Source organism: Felis catus, chromosome C1, assembly GCF_018350175.1.
Source record: "Felis catus isolate Fca126 chromosome C1, F.catus_Fca126_mat1.0, whole genome shotgun sequence".
Lineage (NCBI taxonomy): Eukaryota > Metazoa > Chordata > Mammalia > Carnivora > Felidae > Felis > Felis catus.
The window spans coordinates 98,274,407-98,296,761 of NC_058375.1; the positions used below are offsets into that span (position 1 = coordinate 98,274,407).

Below are 22,355 nucleotides of genomic sequence, written 5' to 3' on the forward strand. Positions count from 1 at the left end.
TGATTATCAGGGAGGCAAGGAAGTGGCTCCAGTCGCAGAGAGGCTCAGTGGCAGAGCTGCAGCTAGAAAGAGCTTTCCTGACTTGAAGGTCATGGTCGCTTCTATTACACCACCATGCCACCTTCCGAGACAGCTTGGAACTGATTTGGGCTGCTTTCTGGGCGCTCTTCTTTGTGCTCTTTTGTCTCTCTGGGGCACATGCCCTGACTTCCTCTTGTGAACGCTGGGTGCCAGGTAGGCCCCTTACTCTTCTAGGTTCTATGCGTAATGCCAATGGCGGCTCCTGTGAGGGCTGAAATACAGCTGCGGCATGGCTTCACCAAAGTTATTCTGATCTTTAAGCCAAGTGAAGACAGAGGTCCTGACTAATGCATGGTCTTCAGAAGATATGATGTTAAAGAAGAAGCAAAGTTACTTACTGTTGAGTGGAAGGTAATGAGGGTCCCATTTCCCTTTTCCCTGTCTTTCAGGTAATCATTATAAGCCTCTTCATACATGGTCTGAACATGCCGTATAGCCTGAAAAAATACCAGGAAAACTGTGGGAAGTTCCAAACATTCTCCTTTCATCAAGGAAAACCCCCTCTTCCTTACCCTTGGAAAATACAGCCTGTCCCTGTGTTTATCTGTATTTTAAGTCAATTCTGCATTTACAGAATAGATTATAGATTCTGGAGTTTCACAGATACTTCTGGAGATGGGAGGACAGACTAACCAAGAATAACTTTCATAGACTAGAAAGATTTCTTTAAGTGGAGGTTCTCAAACCTGAATGGACATCAGCATCCACTGAGCCCCAGACTCTGGGGCCTCCCCAGGAGATTCTGACATACAGGGAGTGGGGACTTAGGCATTCTTGGTACCCCACTGGTTAAAAGTATTCAAGTCTATTCATGACATGGTTTGAAAGATGCTCATGACTGAGGAATGCTGTTTCAGCATATAAATATCGTAGAAAATGTAGAGAATGCTTTTTCTGATATAAAGGCATGTGATCTGACATCCATAAAGATCTCAAAAAGTCATTAGATCCAATTCCTCCAACCTGCAAATATAGCCAGCTACTTCAGAAACATTCCAAAGGACGTGATATTTACTTATTCTACATGTTCACCATTTTTTTTACATCTAAAGTAAGTTCATAAACACAATATTGATAGCACATGAATTTACATGAAATACAGTACGTTTAAGACTCCATTCTTCCTCCTTTTCACTCCCCTCTTTCCCACAGTGTGTTTTAACCTTCTAAAAAGGACATTTCCTCTGTGGGTTCTTCTGATAACCTATTTTGGACACCTATAGTTTGAGCACAAATCTAAAGAGACTGGCTTCACCAGCACACAGCAGGTCAGGCTTTAGTCTTCAAGGATGATGTGGCCTCTTTCCAGGCCGAGCCCTATGGACAAATATTAGTCCAACGAGGGATGAAAATGCATGTACCTCTTGATCCCTCTTTCTCACGAATGCAATTTATCCCCTTTCCCCATTACAAATAGGATAATCTTAAGATAAATATCCTTTAAAAAATCATAGCCCCTTTCATAAATCTAATGAAAGCTATGAACTATCTCCTCAGAAAAATGTGTGCACATACGTGTAAACACCCGCATAGGTCTGCACGGTATTTCCAGGTTAAGACATTCTGCGCCAATGATAAACGTGGGGGTTATTTAGTTTTGTAATACCATTGTGGGTGTAATATTCTCATATCCTTTGCCATAAAGAGACCCTTTAACCATCGTAAAAAGAAATTGCATGTAATTTCTACTTACTACACCCTTGCCTATAAAAGCAAATACTCCAGTGGTTACTTCAGCAGCAAAGATCACCAGTAGGCAGGTGAAGAACTATAGAGGAGAGAAAACATTCACTTCATTAACTCAATACCTTTTCAATGTATTCGGCCTCTTTAATTCTAATTCCATTTGGAAAACATGAGGCAAGATTATTCATTCAAATTGATCTAGTAGGAAGTATTTGTCCCCCCCTCCCCTGGAGCTTGTTTATGCGTTCATTTGCTCATTGATTCATTCAGTGATTGTTTATTGAGCATCTACTCTGCACCAGGCACTGTCCTTGGCACTGGGTATTCAATGGTGAATAAGGTAAGATCCCAACGTCTCTGCGATCATGGGCCTCACCTTGGAAAATGGTAAATAAGATAAAGGAGTAAAGCACTAAAAAAAGGTGAGTCGGATAATTTCAGACACTGATAAAGAAATCCCACCATTCAGAACAGTGCTTGGCACCTATGCGCTGAACGAATTCTTGAACAAAAGAGATACTACGAAGATCTAAAACAAGGCCAGGAGATAGGGAGCAACTGGTGGGGCCTGGGGCCTGTGAGGGCTTCTCTGGGGAGTGGGGGTGGTGGTGAGGGGTGGCCTCCCGGACAGATTTCTGTTCCGGTCTCTTGGGTCGGCTCTATGTTAAGAGATAAATGAGAGAGATGCTCAGCAACAGGGGAAAGACAGGCAGAATGCAGGACTGAGGAAATGAGTTAAGAGATTTTACACAGCAAGAGATCAGAAGCAGCAGGCACGGTTTAAAAATCAAAGATTGCAACGAGTAAGGAGAGACTGCCCTCTGAAATTGCTGTTTCTGACCCCTCATGGAGAAATACGAAATCCTTCTCTCTTCTGACCCCTCTTCCTTCTCCCCGTTTCTCTTAGGTCGCTCTGGCATTGGATGTGTATAGCAGCAACTGAAATTCGTTCTTTTTTTTTTTTTTTTGACAGAGGCTGCTTGTTAAAATAATCCACAAGAGAGATGTTTGGCTAACTTATTGATCTCAAACAGCAATTCTTTTCTTGTAGATAACAGCACTTCCCTGGCTATAGGAATCTTAGCTGCCTCACTGGGAAGTACTTTTGAAAGAACAATCATAATTACCCCCTACAATTATTAGGCACCTTTCCTTCCAAAACATCTTCACACTAATGACCTCATTTTTTTTTCATATTTTCCATATGAGGCAGGGACAAAGATAATATTATTCTTAAGCAAGAGATGGAGAAAACGGAGACTCAGGGAGAGGGAGCGAGTGCCAAGGTCTCAGTGGGCCCGAGGAGCTGGCGCTGGAGGCCCCATCTCCAGTGCCCTTCAGACCAGTCCCCTCCCACATGCCCCACTTACAGATCCAAGCACACACTGCGACTCCCGCATGGCTCCGCAGCACCCGAAGAAGCCCACAGCCATCATCAGGGCCCCTGCTCCAACCAGTACATACAGTCCTGCAGGGAAGAGGTCAGAGGGGACACTGAGCACCTAGCCCGCTTGCTCCCCTGCTGCGCCAGGTGTCCCTGCAGAGCAGAGCATGGCTGCTGACAGTATAATGGGGAGCACTTGCTGAATGCTTGCTGAGTGTGCATCTGACAGAACCCGCACGGGTCCTGGGAGGTAGGGGGTACGATTATCCCCGGTGGACAGAGAAAGCTGACACCTACAGAGGTGAAGGGACCTACTCACTGTCACTTGAACGGCAGTGACTAGTCCAAATTCCACGGCTCATGCTCTTAATCCCCTCCAGGTGCCTCCTACATGCCAGGCACTTTACCTTTCAGATTTCTACCTTCCCTGGAAAGTGGGTATCACTATAATTTGCGGGCAAGTAGTACAGTGAGTCCAGGGGTGGTCAGGAGTCAGTGCTGGAGCTGGGACACAAAACCACACCTTTCCAGGAGACCCTTGGGCCGTCACGGCACTCTGGAATTAATAGCTGTCTCCATCACAGGAGAGGCTGCGAGGACAAAGTGTCTGGAAGGGAAAAGGGCTGATGGTTTGCCCAGGCACAGATGGGGAAGCAGGGACAGGGTGGGGCAGAACAGGGGGTCTTTGGTTACCAAGAGGGTCAGGAAGACACAGGAATAAGGCAGTCAAGTTTGGTTGAGAATCACCAACTGTAGAGGGCATCACCACGAACACTGGACACATGGGAGGTGGCAATGTTCCAAGAACATTGCCAATGAGAGGAGGTGACAGGCTAATACACACCAAATACTATTCCTAATACCACAGTAGCTACATTTATTAAGGGCTTATTTTTTCCAGGCACTGTTTTAAGCACCTGGCACAGATTGATTAATTTTATCTTCCTGAGGCAGGTACCATTATATCCATTTTCTAGAGAAACTAGTCCCCAAATGGTTAAGTGATTTGCTCAAGAAGATAGAGCTGGGGTAAAAATACCCATGTGCCTCTAAAGCTAGCTCATCATGGTTAGCCTACCCTGCCCTGTCTCGTCGGTAACACCAGCAGCCTCATTGCTGGCGCTAATCCCACTTAGTCCTGAAGTCAAGCCACAGGAACCACTGTTCTCACAGAGAAAGAAAAGGACAGAAATGTTCTTGTTCGGAGACAAATAAAGCCAAACCCTTTCTTATTTCCTTTTCTGATCCGGAGATAAGTCAGAACACAATGTGGGGGCCTGGCACTTGACTTGCTTAGAGTAATGCTAATTGTCCCTATTTTATTTTTTTGCATTGTATTCATCTGAGTCACCTGGAAACCACTCCCAGTCACCGAAAGGGTGGGAGCCAGCCGGTGTCCCACCTCCGTGGGGAAAGCCTGAGCCGGGTGCCTCCGGGGGGCCCCTCTCAGTGCTGACGGTTGTTTGTGGGCAGATCTGTCTGGTCCCTGACACAGACAGGGTGACACCCAGGCAGCTCCGCTTCCTGTAGCACCCCAGCTCTTCTCGGGGCCCCCGGGACGGGGAAGCCCTGCCGTGCTGCGGTCCTGTGGCAGGTTATTTATTTACTTCCTGCTACGCCAGATCTGCCACTCCCTCCCCTTCCCTTTTCGCTAAAAGAATTGACTTAGTGTGGAACGGACATGGGGATGAGAAACGACACCATGTTAAAGACAATACTGTTGTTGGCTCCACTGCCTACACACCTTATTGCTTTAAAAATTTTATTTTTCAAAGCTCTTTCACTTTCATCCTCTTACTGGTTTCTCAAACAAGCCCGTAAGGTAAGGCGAGTGTTCTATTTCTGTTTTGCCGACGGGGGTCAGAGAGGCAAGGTGGCTCCAGGTGGGACACCCGGGACTGGAGACCTGATCCCCACCCTACTGGAACAGGCTGCAGGAAGGCAGCAACACCGTACTCAGTTCCCTCACAGAAGATCTCATGGTTGGGCTACCTTAATATATTGATTTCCCATTTAAAATGGTCACTGTGGGGGCACCTGGGTGGTTCTGTCGGCTGAGCATCCTACTTGGGCTCAGGTCATGATCTCGAAGTTCGTGGGTTCGAGCCCCAGGTCTGCTGTCAGCACAGAGCCTGCTTTGGATCCTCTGTCCCCCTCTCTCCGCCCCGCCCCCCTTGAGGTCTCTCTCTCAAAACATAAATAAACATTAGAAAATTTTTTTAACGGTCATGGTCTCCCACTGCTACAAGATCTACTCTACAGGTTCCGCTTACAGTAACAGCCTAGGGACTGGGCTCACCTTGATCCTTATCTAGCCTACGCTCTGGCCACAGGGGAGTTTATCGTGATCTGACCCGGCCAGCTCTTTTCCATTTTGTGCTTTTGTAGGCTGTCCTATTTGTCTGTCTTCTGTAGATTTTAAGTCCACAAACAACCCTTATTCACCCTATCTAGACGACGCCGACACAAGGCGGGATTCTTGATCAGTGTTTGTTGGATGAGGGGATAAAGAAAGAACATATCAAATCTGAAGTTCTGGACTGGCTGTCTGCCATCGCCCATCTTTGCTTAGAGATACACGCTAGGAATACATCTCAACCAACCTCCAGGAAGCTGCCACAGGGTGGGCTCTCTCAAGGTCGGGCAGATGAGTGCATGGCTGCACACTCTGAGAAAGGGTTCCTGAGAGTCTGGGATGTAGGAAAGCGGGGTGCCCCTGAGGAAGCGGGGGCGCAGTGGACAGAGGCACAGGGGCCCGAGGAGGACACAGTTGTTCCCCACTGCAAACAGGCTCACTCGGTTCCACGGGCAACAATCCTCTCCCTTCTGAAATAATACGAGCTCGCCAAGAAAATCTGCTGATTGGTACAGCAGTCCATTCTTAGGCTGTCAGAGTCTAGAGCTCAGAGCAAAAACACCCTGGAACTGACCCGGCAGCTCCAAATTCAGAGGCCTCTCCCCAGCAAACCTCAGTTTGTGTATGCGTGGGCCACATGACTCAGCCCAGTGCCAAATGAGCACTGCTTGTTGGAGCTTAAGGGAAAATCAGACGAATTCCTTAGGCCTCTGGAAAGCAGTTCCCAGTCTGGTTGTAAAACTGCACACCATAAGGCCACCTGTGGCTTCCAAGGACACCTTATCCCTTTTCTGATCTGGCCCTCAAAAAATAGCTGTTGGCCACCTGGGTGGCTCAGTGGGTTGAGCATCCAACTTTGGCTCAGGTCACGATCTCAAAGTTTGTGAGTTCGAGCCCCGCATCAGGCTCTGTGCTGACAGCTTGGAGCCTGGAGCCTGCTTCGGATTCTGTGTCTCCCTCTCCCTCTGCCCCTCCTCTGCTCATGCCTGGTCTCTTTTTCTCTCCCTCTCAAAAAATAAACATTAAAAAAATAGCTGTTGAATGAATACATTAATTGACAGTCACATTTGAATTCCAAGATGGTTTCTGTAGAACCCTGGTGTGACAAGTGTATTACCGAGTTCTTAAAATCCCCTATGCCTTCCAAGTCCTATTTCCTTCGATTTGAGAAAAAAAAAAAAAGAGCAAACACCTTGAAAACGCATTTTTATCATTAATAGCTGGGCCTTGCGATGCAAGTGATCTTCAGGTGACACACTATCACCAAATCCCTGACGATTCCATCGCTCATTTCTTACATTCCAGATTCTTCTTTTTTAAGCCAGAAGCACCATTTAGTTAACATGGAAAGGAGACAGCAACCTCCAAAAAGCCTTGTCGGCATCAACTCATTTCAAAACGGCTCCCCTTTTAGGGACTGGAGAGTGGCCTGGTCATCAATTATAGTGGCTTTCTGGCAGCAGATGGTTTTACACACTCGGCTAATGACCATTTGTCATCTGGAATATTGGATGGGAGTTGGCTTATGGGGACAGTAAAGACTCGGGTTCTATCTAAATAACAACAGCTATTGGTTATCGAGTCGTGCTCTAAGTAGCGTAACATGTATTAGTCATGGAGTCATTCAGGGCTAGAGTAACAGGTGCCACTTCCTGGAACCTCAGCCTGCTCTGTGCGGACTCTGCACTGTGACCTTGACAGGCATCATCTCGGGAACCTGCCGCCTGACAAGCCTCAATGCTGTCAACTCTTCTCTCACTGACTACCGGCACCTAAACCATTCCTTTCTCTCTCTTTCCTTCTCTTTTCGTCCCATGGAATCATGCGTCCCGTGGGCTGTGGGCCAGCTCCTTCCTTGATTGAGGAACACGGTAACCTACCTACACAAAACAACAAAGCCACACGACAGGTACTGCGTGTAAGCACGCTCATGTGTTAAATCATCTCATGCTGGGACGTCTGTGGTGCTGGTACTCCCATTTCACAGCTGGGGAATCGGAGACACAGACAGTTTAAGTCACTTCCCTGCGACTGCACAGCTCATGGATGGTGCAAAACTGGAACTGAACTAGGGAGTCTATTCCAAAGGGCCCACCTCCCCCCCAACTCCTACAGGGCAACTCCGGTAGGAATGCCGGAGAACAAAGGCTCACTGCTGGAAGTCTGTTAACTTTGTAACTTATAAATATCAGGAGGGTTCTTTCTTCTTCCTTGAGAGAAGGGCTTGAGGAGTCTCTAGTGGATGATGTCTGGGTTTTCCTCTGAAAATACAGGGCTGGGAGCCAGAGACCCATGCCTGTCAACTGAGCTTTAGGTACCTCCCCTTAGTCCTCAGTTTTGTCATCTGCAGTATGGATAACAATCTAACTTGTAAAAAAGGCTTCGGGGAAATTGTCTCAACAACGTGAGCTACGGCACATCTCTTCTGCAGCCACTATGACCGTCATGTACAACTGGAAAACCAAGAAGTGAAAAAAAAAAAATATTAGCGGGGTGAGTCAGAGTTTTGAGAAAAGGCAGGCCGGCTCCTCAGCGTTCAGCACTGCGTCCAGCCCGCAATCAGAGCCAGGCTCCCCGGACTCTGAATTCAACAGGGAGACACAGCTGTAGGCAGTCGGCCTGTGACCCCGAAGGGCCAAAGGACTGCTGTTTGTGTGGGCAGCCCCTTCGTGGAGAAAACCTGCCAACGTCCTCTGCTCACGGGACACGACTTCAGGCTCTCCAGCACATGCCATCTGTCCAGGCTTCCAAGGGCTTAGGGGAGGCCCCCCTGCCCCCCAAGAAGCCCCCTGCGGTACCTGCCCCTCTATGAGGCAGCCCTAGAGACAGACTGACAGGAAGTCAGGGGGGCAGATGGGTAGAGTTTGGAAGACACGGGGGTGGGAGAGCTTCCCCTTGGAGCTCACTGAGAGAGACTACAGTGGAGAGAGTGCAGGAAGCCCCAAGCCACCCAAGCCTCTCTTGCCAGGCTCTCCTTTGTCCATGTTAGCACTCAGGGGACACAGACTTCCTGCGTCAGCCTCCAGACCCCGGCCTGGACTCAGAGGACCTGGAGAAGGGGCGGCAAGAGACACCCTCACGCCCTGCCCTCAGCGCCAGCTCCCCCCAGGGCTTGCGGCTGGATCCTTTCCACCCTGTCCCCAGCTCACATCAGGGTAGATCTTCATCACAGGAAGGGAGCCTCTTTCCATCACAAGGAGAAAGAACTAAGGATCTCAGACAGGAAAGCATCCCCCCAAAGATGGAGGAAGTTCTCCTACAAAGCATGGCAGTCATTTGCCCAGAAGCAGGCAGCTAGAACACGTGTCCTCCCGAGGTCCCTCTCAGAGGGGACGGACTCTAGGCTGTGAGGCCCTGTTTCTTTCAGAACCACTTGAATGTGCCAAGCCCATTCACCGACGCTCTTTAACAAAGGGGTGATAAGAGTTTGGTGGGCTGATTGCTCTGGAACTTACTCTGCAAAGAAAACACACAGATTAGTGACGGGTACCCTGTGACATGAAGTGAGATTTTCCAAAAGCTGGGCCTGCTTCTTTTTTAAAGTCCTATTACCTCACGCTGTTTGCTATGCAAGTCCATAAATGGTGTCTGGGTGTATTTTTCTCCTCATTTGATTGCCAGAGAGCAGGTATCTTTCCGATTTGGAAAATTATTTATTGAGGAAGGAAGTTATCGCCTTCTATAAACGTGGGTTATATTGCTTCACTTAGAAGGAATATTTAAAGTGAAGAAAAGATCTCTGACTTCACAGGACTTTTTATTGTTGCCTCTAACCAGAGAGGCAGCTTGGGGAAACAAACAAGGAGACCTGGGTTGTGGGCTGGGCCCCATCACGAAGAGCTGGAAAACCATGGCTGACTGCCAACCCCCGCTGCTTTACCCACTGGTTTCTAGTTTCCTGATAACACATTTCCCTGAACTTCAAGCACTGACCGTGAGCATTTCACCAGCCACTCAAGGGAAGACACAGGGAAGGGAAGTGTGGCTGAGGAAGAACTAAGGGTGGGCAGACCCACATCCATGCCCCAGGCCACTAAAAACACACAAGACGGACCTCAGGCCCGGTTTATAGCCTGTTGTTTTCCCTAACCTGAATTCACCTCCTCCTCATCTCCGTGAGAGACACAAACCTTCTCCACTCAGTCCCTGTGGTCTGCCTCATCTCAACCTCTAAGGCAGGCATGAAGCCCAGGCCTCGGCCAAAAAGCCCATTCCAGTAACTGGTGTGGGAACAGGCACTGGACCCAAGATTGCCAGTAAGAGTGAGGCTCAGGACTTTGGTTGGAGCTGCTGGAATGAAAGAAGTATGTACCTCCGTTGCCAGTGTTGCTCGGGAGATGGCACCTGGAGCTGGGAGCAGCCATGTTGTCACGTCTAATGGGAACCCGCCCAAGAATGGAGCCAAAGGGGAGCAGGGCTAAGAGATGGGTACAGGCTGGGCTCCGACCGCACCACCTTAACCCCCGAGATGAGTACTGATCCTGGACTTTTCAGTTTTGTGAGAGTCAAGAAATTTCTGTTTTGCTCAAGACAGTGGGAGTCAAGTTTCTGTGACTGGATTTGAAAAGGGTCCTGACAGATACGTCCATACAGATATGACATTTCTTGCATCTTGAGCAGTTCATTTTGCTTTCGTTTCAAAAATAGGATCAGGAATGTCTGCATGGAGCCTCTTCACCCTCTTACTCAGCACAGGAAATCTCCCGAATTGATAATCACTCCATTATGATTTTTGCCACGTTCGTGGTTAAATACTGATGTAGAGGAAAGCTCACTTCTATCTGTGGAAATCTGCTCAGCTTCTTTGGTTTACAAAATCATTAAAAAGGTTCTCTTCTGTTGGCCCCAAATGTACACCTGTGAAATTGCTATCAGCACTTTGTTTCCGGGACAACATACACAGGCTGCTCCCCGAGACTGGCTTTCACCTCAGGTCCACATCCCTCCCCCTCTCTCTGAGCAGGATTCCTTCCTTCTGCAACTCAAGGTTCCACTGAAAATCATTAATTATTACTTCTAGGCTTGACTCTTCTATCACTGATATCTTTTGTCATTTTGATTCTTTCTATTCCTGACTTTAATAATGTTTAATAATAACGTTTAATAACATTTCTTATCTGCCTGTCTCTTTCTTCACAGTCCCTACTATTGACAACCCCCAACGGTTATGTCCTATGTCTGCCTATGTCAATAACCTAGCATGGGCTATCTCCCCTCTCATTCTGCCGCTGCCAGAATAATCTCTTTAAAATGAACTGCCAGGGTACCTGGCTGGCTCAGTTGGTGGAGCGTTCAGCTCTTGATCTCGGCTCAGGGCATTACCTCACAGTTCATGGGTTTGAGACCCGTGCTGGGCTCTGCGCACGGAGTCCGCTTGGGATTCTCTCCCTCCCTCTCTGCCCCTCCCCTGCTTGTGCTCTCTCTCTCTCTCTCAAGATAAACTTAAAAACAAACGCAAGCGCTGATCATGCCTCCCCCAAACCCTGAATTATTCCTCTACTGCTTACCAAATTAACAAGTTTTGACATTCAGGGTCCTCTGTGATTGTCCTCCTCCCTCTCTGGCCCTTCTTTTTTTGTTTGTTTAACGTTTATTTATTTATTTTGAGGGGGGGAGAGAGAGAGAGCAAGCGCATGAGCAGGGGAGGGGCAGAGAGAGAATCCCAAGAAGGCTCCTCACTGTCAGTGCAGAGCCCATCGTGGGGCTCGATCTCACAGACCCTGAGAACATAACCTGAGCTGAAATCAAATGTCAGATGCTTAACCCACCGAGTGACCCAGGCGCCCCCTCCCTGGCCCTTCGAGTCCTACATCCCACCTTGCCCCAACCTGTTACACTCCAACCAGAGTTCTCTGCCCAGCCTGGGTTCACTGGTCACTGTCCTGTGGACATGCCTTGTGCAGTCTTGCCCTACAACCTTCACCGTCCTCATTTTGCTTCCACTTACTGATTACAGTCTGGTCTTTCAAACCTACGTCAGATCCTTGCCTCACCAGTTAAGAATGTCCCCCGATTCACCCACTGCAAATACCACTTAGCTGGCATTTACGTGCTGGTTTCCATTAGAATTTGAGTTGTTAACTCCGTGAGTCTTTTCGAATAGGTTGCAAAGATACGTGGGAGAAAGTACAGCGTTCTCATCCTTTTTTGTGTGACTCCAGTGCCCACGACTCTACAGTCTACATGGATGCTGGGTGATGCATCCATGAATAGGTTATATTTTTTTCCCAAATGGAGAAACCTCTAAAAAAATGGAAAGAATAGAGGCACCCCTGCTTGAATGAATACCTATGTTTGCATAAACCCACAGTTGATGAAATCCCCAAATTAAAACAGCCAGGAAGAGATCACTAGATAACCAGACGCTTGTCATCATTGAAAGGGAGACAGCTTTTCTTACATGTGTTTCACATAACCCAGGCCTTCGTGACCTTTTAAAATGGGTTTTCTTCACTGGTGCTGGAAATTTCCAGTTCAAGCTCAGAAACTGCATTATAGAGATTTACCTCTGTCAACCTCAAACTTGGTGAGGAGGTGGGTAGGTGGCTGGGCATTAGGCAGTTACTTATTGCCAAACACCTTGAAGGAGAAGGTCTGCCTGTAAGTGAACTGGTTGATGTTTCCCATGGTTTGGTTCTAGCAAAGGGCGGGCTCCCCCCAGCTTCCACCTGAAGGCAGAAATGCGGCTTTTGATGGAAAGTCTTGAGAGTCCCTCCCGAGGAAGAGGGGATAAATAGGGTGCCAGTGCGAAGCCAACAGCATGTGAAGAGAAGACAGACTGAATGTTAATAACCCTGAACCACTGCGTGCCTGGATTTCAGGAGCAAAAGATTTCCGCTGTTTTATTGGGACGGATGTCATGTTACGCCATCAGGTAACTACTGGCTTCAGAGTAGGGAGAGAAAATATCGTTGACCCTGGGCATCAGCTATAGTTGGTTGGAGGGGCTAGGTTAGGAAGAGTGTGGTAAGAGAGCAGCCTGAACAATTAGCCATCACTTCCCCAGGAGAGGGAAATGATGGGTAACTGCTTGCCTTATGTTTGCCAGTGCTAATTCCGAGTCATGAGTAAGGCTCTCCCCAACTCATTCAGTCTGTCTGAAACCTACCTGTCTTCCAAGGCCTCGTTCAAGCCCCCCTCCACCTGAGACTGTCCTGCCGGCCCCTAGTGCTTTCTCTCACTTCTTCTTCTTCTCCTCCTTTTTTAAGGTAAGCTCTAGGCCCAACGTGGAGCACACACTCATGAGCCTGAGATCAAGAGTAGCATGTTCTTCTGACTGGGTCGGCCAGGTGGCTATTAGAAGTGTCTCCTAAATCTGTGACGCTGATTTCATGTGACTGCTAAAGTCACAGGCACATACACCACCACTGTTCGCACACAATCTTTTCTCTTTTTTTCGTCTTTTTTTCAGTAAGCTCTGTGCCCAATATGGGGTTTGAACCCATGACCCCGAGATCAAGGGTTGCATGCTCCCCCCACTGAGCCAGCCAGGCGCCCCTTCTACTTCCTAATTCAGTGGTTATGCTTGTGCCACTTGTTACTTTGCTTGTGATTGTTGTCTGCTGTTTATTACTGCACATGTCTAAGAGGCAAGAATCCCAGGACAACAGGATCAAACCACGCTGGCTAATCCAGCGGGTGCTGAGGTGTGACTATGCTGAACCGGGTCAGACATCGCGGGGAACAGGTATGAAATAAGCAGGTCCTGGACTACCAGCAGCATATGGGGGCTGGGGAGGGGGGAGGCAGGGAGATTCATTCCTTCTGCTCCCCTCCCCTGACTGTTTCTGCGCATCCCCGGGGAGGTGGCGCAGGACAAGGACAGGCCGAGCTTTGTCTTGGGGCACTGGGGCCTGCCCTGGGATGGAGACGAGGTTTTCAGAGCCAGGAGTGCCTCAAGGAGAAATATGTTAAATGTGCGTGCTGGCTCTGGACGGAAGGGTGCGCACTCCCTGGAAACCACGTGAGTGGAAAAGAGCGTTTCGGTGCTAAGCACGATGGCAGATTCCTCCGCTCCGTCCTTGGCACAAAACCGTGACTTTGTCCAAGGGTCAGAGGCCCTCCGGGGAGCCTGGGCCCCTTCCCAAGCCCAGGGTGCCTCTCCATTAGTCAGAGAGCCAGTCACAGTTCTCTTCTCGGCTGTGATTGGCTTAGGCTGGAACACACGGTACAGTCCTGGCCAATAAGCTGCGAGGAGAGGTCTGCTGGGGGTCTTCTGACAAAGGTGGTATTCATCCCTAAAAGGGGCCACGCGAGGTGAAACTTCTTTTTTTTTCTCTTTTGGAGGTTGCCGTATGAGGACATGAGACGTGGAGCCACAACGGCTGTCTTTTAAACCCGAGGGGAGGTGTCTGAGGTTATCCCAAGGACTGCCGGTGGAAAGACGGAAAAACCCTGGCTCCTTGATGACTTTGCTGGACCCAGAACTAGCTCCGGAGACGAGACTCCCCACCGCCACTCTTCCCTCCCCACGTTTCATCAATTTCGATATACGTTTTACATATTTATACTTTAATGTTTCTAAAATTAGCATGCATATTTTAGGGGCGGTCATGGCTGAATTGGCAGCATTTCTTCTTTCCCACCTCGAGGTGGAACTTAAAATAATTGTGTGTTTTACAAAAGACTGCATCTAAGATTTGATGAATGTGGAGTGTCCTTACAGTTACCCGTCTTGTAGTAGGTTTTCTTGTTACTTGCTCCTGGAAGTATCCTCGCCGATCTCGCTGCTCTCTGCAGGAGGAGGCAGTGTGCGAAAGGTGCCAGGAACAGGAGGTGACACAGCTGTGGGTGGCCCTTCCTGGTGTGGACTGAGCCTGGGTGCTCAGTCCCCCCGGCCCGGCAGTGAACGTTGCTCTTCTCCGTGCTGGGAGCAAAGGACTTGCACAGGGCCCTGCTTCTCCCCCAGCAACTGACGCGGACCGTGTGGCTGCTACAGACCGTGAAATGGCCAGTCACACGGGGCTATGACCTGCAGTGACAACGGTCTGGAGCTTTTTGAAGTCTAGAGTCTGGGTGCACACGGTTGGAGAGTGAGGACATTCGCAGAAGAGGACGAGGAGTAGATCAGAGGGACTAAACCTGGGGAAATGCTCAGCCCCTATTACTGACCACACTGTCTCAGAACTGCAGGCTGCCCTCGCAGCCCTCATCCCTTTCCTCCTGCTGGGCGGGGGAGGCAGCCTCTTCCCTGGGTAGGGAGCCCTGCCTTCTGCAGGCCCAAGTTAGGGATGGACTGAGCACCTCCAAACTTTGAGATGTCTCCTCACTTTGAATTGTGTCTCTCTTATGACAATTTAAAATAGCAGATCACACACAAAAAAACCTGACTCGGCAGGGACCCCATCAGCCCAGACGAACAAGAGGATGACTGATTTTGTGGCGCACCCACCTCATTCGGAGGGCAAGAGGCAACCTTCTAACTCTTTGGAAATGAGATGTGGCTGAGAGAAGCACAGTGGGCCGGTCCTGGTCCTCCCACACCGGTCTTTCTTGATCCATGTGAGGAACGGGCAGGGTAGGGGTGGGTGCAGGGTCCTCGCCTGCCATGGCCACGTGGCCCCTGCACCCTCGGGGCCAGGTGGAGTCTACAGGGGTCAGGTTTTGCGTCCTCACTTCCCCTCCATAAGTCCAGGTGCGGGTTCTGCCCTTAGCCTCCGGGGCAGCTCTGGTAAAGCTTAGAGGAGCAAGCTGGGGTCACTCACCCATGTAGAAATACTCCGGGGACTTGTCCTCTGATGAGAAGTCCTTCATGGTGCCTCCAAACCGAAACCATAGTCCAAAACCAATGACGGCCGACCCTGCCAGCTGAAAGGGAAACAACCTGGTTTTTCAGGGAATGGAAACGGATGGTGTACACATAATCTGGGAGTGGGCTGGGGGCACAGAGTGCTGAGGCTGGATGAGGGTATCCCTTCAGAAACCAGCCTGTCCGCCCTTCACGTTTCCTAGGGAAGGTGAAACAATGTGCTCAAAGCCTCTCAGGTACCTGATGTGATACCAGAACTGGGATTTCCTGATTCCAAGCCCAGAGTTTTCCCCATTCTGCCAGGCTGCCCTGTGGTGACTGGGCATAACAGCACAGCCTGGGAGGCATCTCAAAAAGAATGTTCCAATCAAAGTCCCCCTGGAAGGCATCTACCCTCTGCCACATCGTCCCTTGCTGGGCAGTCCGCACCTCCTCACCGACATCAGAGTGAAAGGGGACCGTCACCACAACAGCAAGCTGAGCTCTAAGACCTGGAAGAAACCCACTTTTCTCAACTGGAAGAAAGCACACCACCTCAGAACCCGCTTTCACCTCATGAGTGTGCAGTGCCCAGTTAGAAAGCTCTTTTAGAGGGATCTAGAACCCTGTCTCCACCAGGGCCTCTATGATCACAGTACGGCCTGGGGATGGTTTTGCAGGCAGAGAGGGAGCTCGGCTGTTTTTTTGTTTTGTTTTGTTTTGGGTTTTTTTTTTTTTTTCTTTTTGGTTGCTATTTTGAGTTTCCATGGAAAGTGAGAAAGGAAAAAATAATTTTCTGAAAAAGCACGGTCTGTGTACTGTGCGGCTCATGGAGAGGCCGTGTGGCTGGCGCAGGCAGCAGCTGGTAGACTCATCGCCTGCTTCCTCTCGGCCACTCTGAGGGCTTCTGTGAGGCTCTGCATCAACGCTGGGAGTCTTTCCTCCCGTCGCAGGACTGTCACAACTCCTGCCACAAACACCCATCTCGAATTGCGTCCTATCAGCCAATCAACAGATACTCGCTGGGCACCTGCTGGGCTCGGAGGCTCCCGGGGAAGCAAGCAGATGTCAAGATCGCCTCCTGGGTCGGCCAACCCCTCTCGTTGGTGTGGGGGCGCCCGAGCCCATCATCACATGAGCAGTTCAGAGGCTGCTTCTGGCCCGACAGGGAAGAGCACACACACATGCTAGCAACAGGACAGGATGAGGTCAGGGCAGTAGAGGTTTTCCGAAGGAAAAGGGCATCAAAGTCAGGGTCAGACCAGAGCCCTTTGGATGCAGCATCCCTCCATTCGCAGGGCTGCTGCTAAAGGACCTGGTGCTCCCGTTTGGGGCTCTCTGGCTGGACTTACGTAAGGACTTTGTCCTTCCCTGTCTCCAGGCCACTTCCCTCTGTGGCTGGCTTCTTCAGAAGAGCATGGGGAGTCAGAGGCGCTAGCGCTCCACCAGCTGGACTCTCTCATGTGGAATAAGTAAAAGTTTCCAGTACTTAGGGGAAAGCACTAATTGGATAATGTGAGGGACAGCTAAGGGAGCTGGAGTCTGCCAGCTTTTTATTTTTTTTATTTTTTTTATAGCATTTATTCATTTTTGGAAGACGGAGAAAGACAGACCGTGAGCAGGGGAGGGGCAGAGAGAGAGGGAGACATAAGATCCCAAGCAGGCTCCAGGCTCTGAGCTGTCAGCATAGAGCCCGATGTGGGGCTCCAACTCCCAAGACCAAGAAAGAGATCATGACCTGAGCTGAAGTCGGACGCTTAACCAACTGAGCCACCCCGGAGTCTGACAGCTTTAAAAGGGGTTTTGCATGTTTAAAAGGGCAGCATGGCATGGAAAAATATTGAAAGAAGTCATGCTAAAACAGTCACAGTATGTATCTTTGAAGGTGGGATTATGGGTGGCTTTTTTTTCCCACTCTACCGTCTAAGTTGTGTGCATTAAGCATGTATTACTCTCATAAGCTTAAAAATGTTGTTTCTTTTCTTTTCTTTCTTTTTTTTTTTAAAGCATTATAGGGTAGTTTATCTGCTCAACCTTGAAAGAGTGGGGAGGCTTTTCTTGGGCCGTGCTTTAGTTTGGGAGGGAACCAGCTTTGAGGTCATTGCTGTTCTGGTGTAGGAAAGAGAATGATGCCCTTGGGAGGACACTGTCCTAGAAGCTCCCCGAGGCTGCCTGGGACAGACGTGCCCAGCAAAGCCTCACAGGCAACCCTCCCATCTTGCCTCTGCGGCGACTTGATGGAAAGACAGTTTCCAAATACAAAGCAAAATCTATTGACAGAGGCGTCAGGCCAAAGGCCTGCAGCCACCAAGCAGACTGTGGAGGAGGTGACTGGTCCCAGGGACACCCCACCACGCGGCCACATTTTTGGCATGTCTGTACACAGACTTTAATTTATTGCTGTCTGGGATCACCCTCCCAGACGGAACACATTTGTCCACTTCTGGCACACATGTATTCACTGCATAATGGAAAATTAAAAGAGAAGTTGCAATTTAAAGCCACGGGGCAAGGAGAAAAAAATCTGGGCTTGCTCATCCACGCCCCCAACCCCAAACCACACGGGTTTCCTCCCGGGTCAAGGAAACTGTGGCTTAACTGAATGTCATCACTGTGTGGAGGGAATCCTCCCAGCACATAGCCACTGCCTGTGTCAGGAATACGTGGGTGAGGACCAGTCAGGCCTGAGGTTGCTCGTGACAACAGTGATCGCTGCTTTGGAAAGTGACATCAACACATCAACACAGACCACGTAGCCCTTTGGTTTTTTCAGACTCACCATTCCGGTAAGGCTCTTGTAATACTCCGATCACTGGACTCTGACTGATCTAACTCATGCTACAAACTGAATTAAATTGGAAAAACTTCACCCCAATTCCAGTGCAGCCAGGGGCAAAGAGAGCAAGGTAGGTGTCAGTGAGTCCCCTTGCTCTGTGTGTCCCAAACCCGGGAAGAGACATCTCACTAAATGATGTGGGAGAAGACTTCAGGCCCACTAAGCTTATATTTTAACCCCTTCTAGGCCCAAACCCTCCGTTTTCCCGCTCTTCTCCTTTTAATCTCAGCCACAACATGCACCTCAGCCAGTGTTGGAACAAACAAGGAATGAGGCCGCCCTTTCCTTCTCTTGCCCCTGCCCTCACCTCCTTCCCCTTCCTCCCATCTTTCAAGGAATCAACTGCGGTCCCAGTGGGATGTGCTAGGCTTTAGGAAATCAATGCTGAAAGACAGGACTCACAGTCTCCCATGGAAGATAATCCCATGAATGGACACATGCAACGTAATGCAGGAAGTGTGCTCATGGGAGAGCGTCACACTGCCCTGGGGGGTCAGAGCAAAGCGTGACAACCGGTGTTCGGCAGAAGGCATTTTGATTTACACCTTGAAGAATGAGCTGGAAGTCACTGAGCCAGGGAGGACTGGAAGTGGGGAGCAAATATCAGGCAGAGGGAACAGCATGGGTAAGGCTTTCCTTCCTTACCTGGAACCTGTGTTGGGCAGAGAGAGAAATCTGGGGCTGGAAAGGCACATTGGGGCAGACCATGCATGGCCCATGGCTTCTACTTAGCTTGCTGCCATCTTGGAAAGCCCATGGCAGGGCCTTGAGGGGAGGGGAGACGGGAGCTACTCATTTTGATGGAACAATCAGGAGCATGAGTGCTTCCTCATGCCAGACAGCGAGAAGCCAGAGATAAAGACCCGATGGCTGAAGGAGGGAGCAGGCATACTAGAGAGTGGATGTAGTTGAGTGGTGAGGACCACAAAAGATCCACTCTCCTAACTAAAGAACTTTTCTGAGGGCTGCCCCTGTGTCCAGGCCTCATACCAATCCTCATGCCTCTGGAGTAATTCTCACTAGAGATGCTGTTTTTTCTAGGAATGGATGTTTTCCTACAGCAGCATGAGTGGGACTTTGATGTTGGTCACTTAAACATTTATTGAACATCTATTGTGAGCCAGGAGCCAAAGATTCATAGGAAAGGAAGACCCAGTTCCTTCTCCGGAGGATCTCAGGGGCTCATGGAGAAGCTGGTTCCCGGGTGGTCCACAACAGACACAAACCTTGCAGGTAAGAATTCAATCACAGAAGCAGCCCATGAGAACATGCCAGATATCATTATCCTTTGTGTCACATTTCCTTTCTGAGGACCAACTGTGCATTACGAACTCAGAGGATGTGATGAAACAGAATTTTGAGGGCAAAAGTGTGCCCACCATTTAAAAAGAGGACAGGAATCAAATAGGGGAAAAAAGGTAACAGTGAAGAGAACAGTGACATATACATCCATGTCATTAAATAGGGGGTCACCAGATACAACTATATTATGCATCTTCACAGGCAAGTGGTTTCAGTATCTAACCATACTCCAGAGCGTTTGCAGGACACAAAGTTGCAAATTGTAAGCATATGTCTTTAGAGAAGGCAGTTTGTGTTCTAAAACTGAAGTAGCAGCAGAGGGGTCTCCAGACCTGCTCAGAAAGCATTTAAGAAAGTGGATGAGCAAAAAGTTTCCTTTAAGGAATGGCTATCTGTCAGAAACAGATCATCTGGCACAAAGCAGAACTTGTCAAAGGATTTCAATTTTATTTTGCTGTATTTATTTCTACTTTCCTAGGATTGCTGATGAAATGTTCCATCTTGAGGACATATTTTTTTCACTTAAAGAAAATAAAGATTTCATGGATCACAAACATGGTTCTTTGGAAGGCACTAAGTTGGAAAGCGGGCTGTGCTGAGATGCGAAAATGCAAAGATCACTCCCCAGACCCTGGTGCCCCGGGGCTGCCCAGCTTCCCACCCGCACCCACACCCACACCCAGAGGCAGCCAGCCAAACCTTGATCATAAAAAGCAAATACATGCTACTCTGCTATCTGATAACTAAACCCAGCAGAAAGCCCCTTATTTGGGTAAAAAAAGCTTCACTTGGGGAAGTTCTCAGTACATATTTTTTCACCTATATGGGAGACACAGTTTCAATTCCTCCTCACACTTGAGGGCCTCCGCTTACTCTCTTGCTGTTTCTTTAGCTTAGAAAGCTCTCCTCCCCTCTCCTCCCCTCCCCCTCCCCTGAGCTCCCCAACTTGCCCCCCATCCCCACCCCCAGCTATCAGCTCTCTTGTCACTTCCTCTGGGAAACCTGCGCTGGCCTGCATATGTATTTTCCTTCATGTCTCATGTAACCACTTCCATGTAAATATTTCTGGAATTCAGAGGTGCCTGGGTAGCTCAGTTGGTTAAGTGCCTGACTCTTGATTTTGGCTCAAGTCAATGATTTCACAGTCTTGGGATCGAGCCTTGCGTGTGGTCTCTGCTGACATGGCAGGGCCTGCTTGGGATTCTCTGTCTCTCTCCCTCTCTCTCTCTGCCCGTCCCTGCTCTGTCTGTCTCAAAATAAATAAATAAACATTAAAAACATAATCCGTTGTAAATATTTCTGGCATTGAAAAAAACTAAGGCCTGAGCTGCATGAGGGTAGGGACAGGGTGTATGTTGATTTACCCCTCAGCCTTGTAGAGCAGGCTCCCAACAGACACCTGTTAAGTGCAAGAGTGGAGGGCCTTCACAAGGTTACCATTTAGGCTGTGCTGTGGACTGAACTGTGTCCTCCACCACCACCCAGATTCATATGCTGAAGCCCTACCCGCAGCGTGATGGTATTTGGAGGTGCGGCCTTTGAGGGATGATTAGGTTTAGATGGGGTCATGATGGTGAGAGCCCCATGATGGGATTCCTTTATAAGAGACCCTAGAGCCCACACTCTCCCTCTCTGTCTCTCTCTGTCTCTCTCTGCCATGTGAGGACACAGTGAGAAGGCAGCCATCTGATTTCCAGGAAGAAAGCTTTCACCAAGAGCTCAATCGGCCAATACCTTGATCTTGACTTTCCAAGCCTCCAGAATTGTAAGAAATAAATTTCTGTTGTTTAAGCCAATCTATGGTATATTTTTTATGGCAACCCGACTTGACTAAGACAGGCTGACAGGAATGATTGCCCCCCAAGGGAATACTTTGCAAAATACTATTTTCAAAAACATCTGAGCCTGGGAAACACTGTGCAGACACCTTGGAAGGCACTGTGTGAACACACTGCTGAATATACTCAGCAAAACACTTTCCCACAGAAAACCAAAACAAAACCAGCGCAGGTAGTTATCCACTTCCGTGTTTCCTAAGCCTGTGCGGATGTGTGCTGTCCCCTCATGCGTGGACACAGGGTACATCTCCACATGCCTTTTACAGGCAGGGACATATGATTGCAATTAGAGCAGCAATCAAGGACTCGAATGAAAGACTGAACCAAAGCAATTTTGTATTCTTGCTTCTCCAGGGTGAACCCCATGTGCGCCCACAACCCAACTCATCTGCAAATCTCTTCTTTGGGATGAAGTCACGCAAAGCTGGAAATGACACTTGAACCCCAGAGTTTCCATTAAAAGCTTTTAAGCTCAGGGGCAGTTCTCATCCCGGATGGAATCACGTAATGAGCACTCACAGTTTTGATGTGATTGCAAACCACATTATGATACCATAAGGGTAATGGAGTTTCATCCTTTCAGCAGGCAAACGTCAGAAGCACATTTGCTCTGGACGGTGACACTAATTTTCTCAAGGAGGAAAGCCAGCTCCCAAGATTTTCATCCCCTTATTCAGTGAAAGGAGGCAGGCAGCACTTTCTCAAAATCGAGGATTTTGTCAGAAGAAACCCAAGAGCCAAAGGCCACAGGAGATCTGAGGAAGCTCGCTGCCTTTGCCCTGACATCCGGAGCAGGTGAGGTGTAACGGGGAGGCAGGGCTGCAGCAGTGTATGTTAGCTTGGAAATGTGCCGGTTAGATACCAGGGTTTCTGATTTTTCCTATTATTTTTCTCATAACGGTTTCATTAGAACAAGCTCATGCTTCAGAAATTCCCGAAAGACTGCCTCCGGGTAAGGATATATTTTAAAACCAATCCATGTTGAATTCTCTGCACTGATGGTAATGTTCTGCAATCAACATCGCGACAGAATCAGGAGCATGTCCTCTCTGGAAAGAATGCCGGGTTATAGATTTGAGCCAAACACACCTTCTTGTGCTTGTTTAGGTCATTAGGAAGTTAACTTGTGTGGCTCAACTGGCATG

At 48.9% G+C, this 22,355-nt stretch overlaps 1 protein-coding gene across 1 annotated transcript in view; it reads right to left on the reverse strand.

The window, feature by feature from the left end:
* TSPAN2 (tetraspanin 2) overlaps positions 1 to 22,355 on the reverse strand; it is a 60,321-nt gene that overhangs the window by 29,250 nt on the left and 8,716 nt on the right. Inside the window, exons 2-5 of the mRNA XM_023259023.2 lie at positions 15,212 to 15,314; positions 3,138 to 3,235; positions 1,775 to 1,849; positions 420 to 518 (exon numbers count right to left, since the gene is read on the reverse strand). Of these exons, the coding sequence (XP_023114791.1) occupies positions 420 to 518; positions 1,775 to 1,849; positions 3,138 to 3,235; positions 15,212 to 15,314 (375 nt within the window). The remainder of the gene's footprint in view (positions 1 to 419; positions 519 to 1,774; positions 1,850 to 3,137; positions 3,236 to 15,211; positions 15,315 to 22,355) is intronic.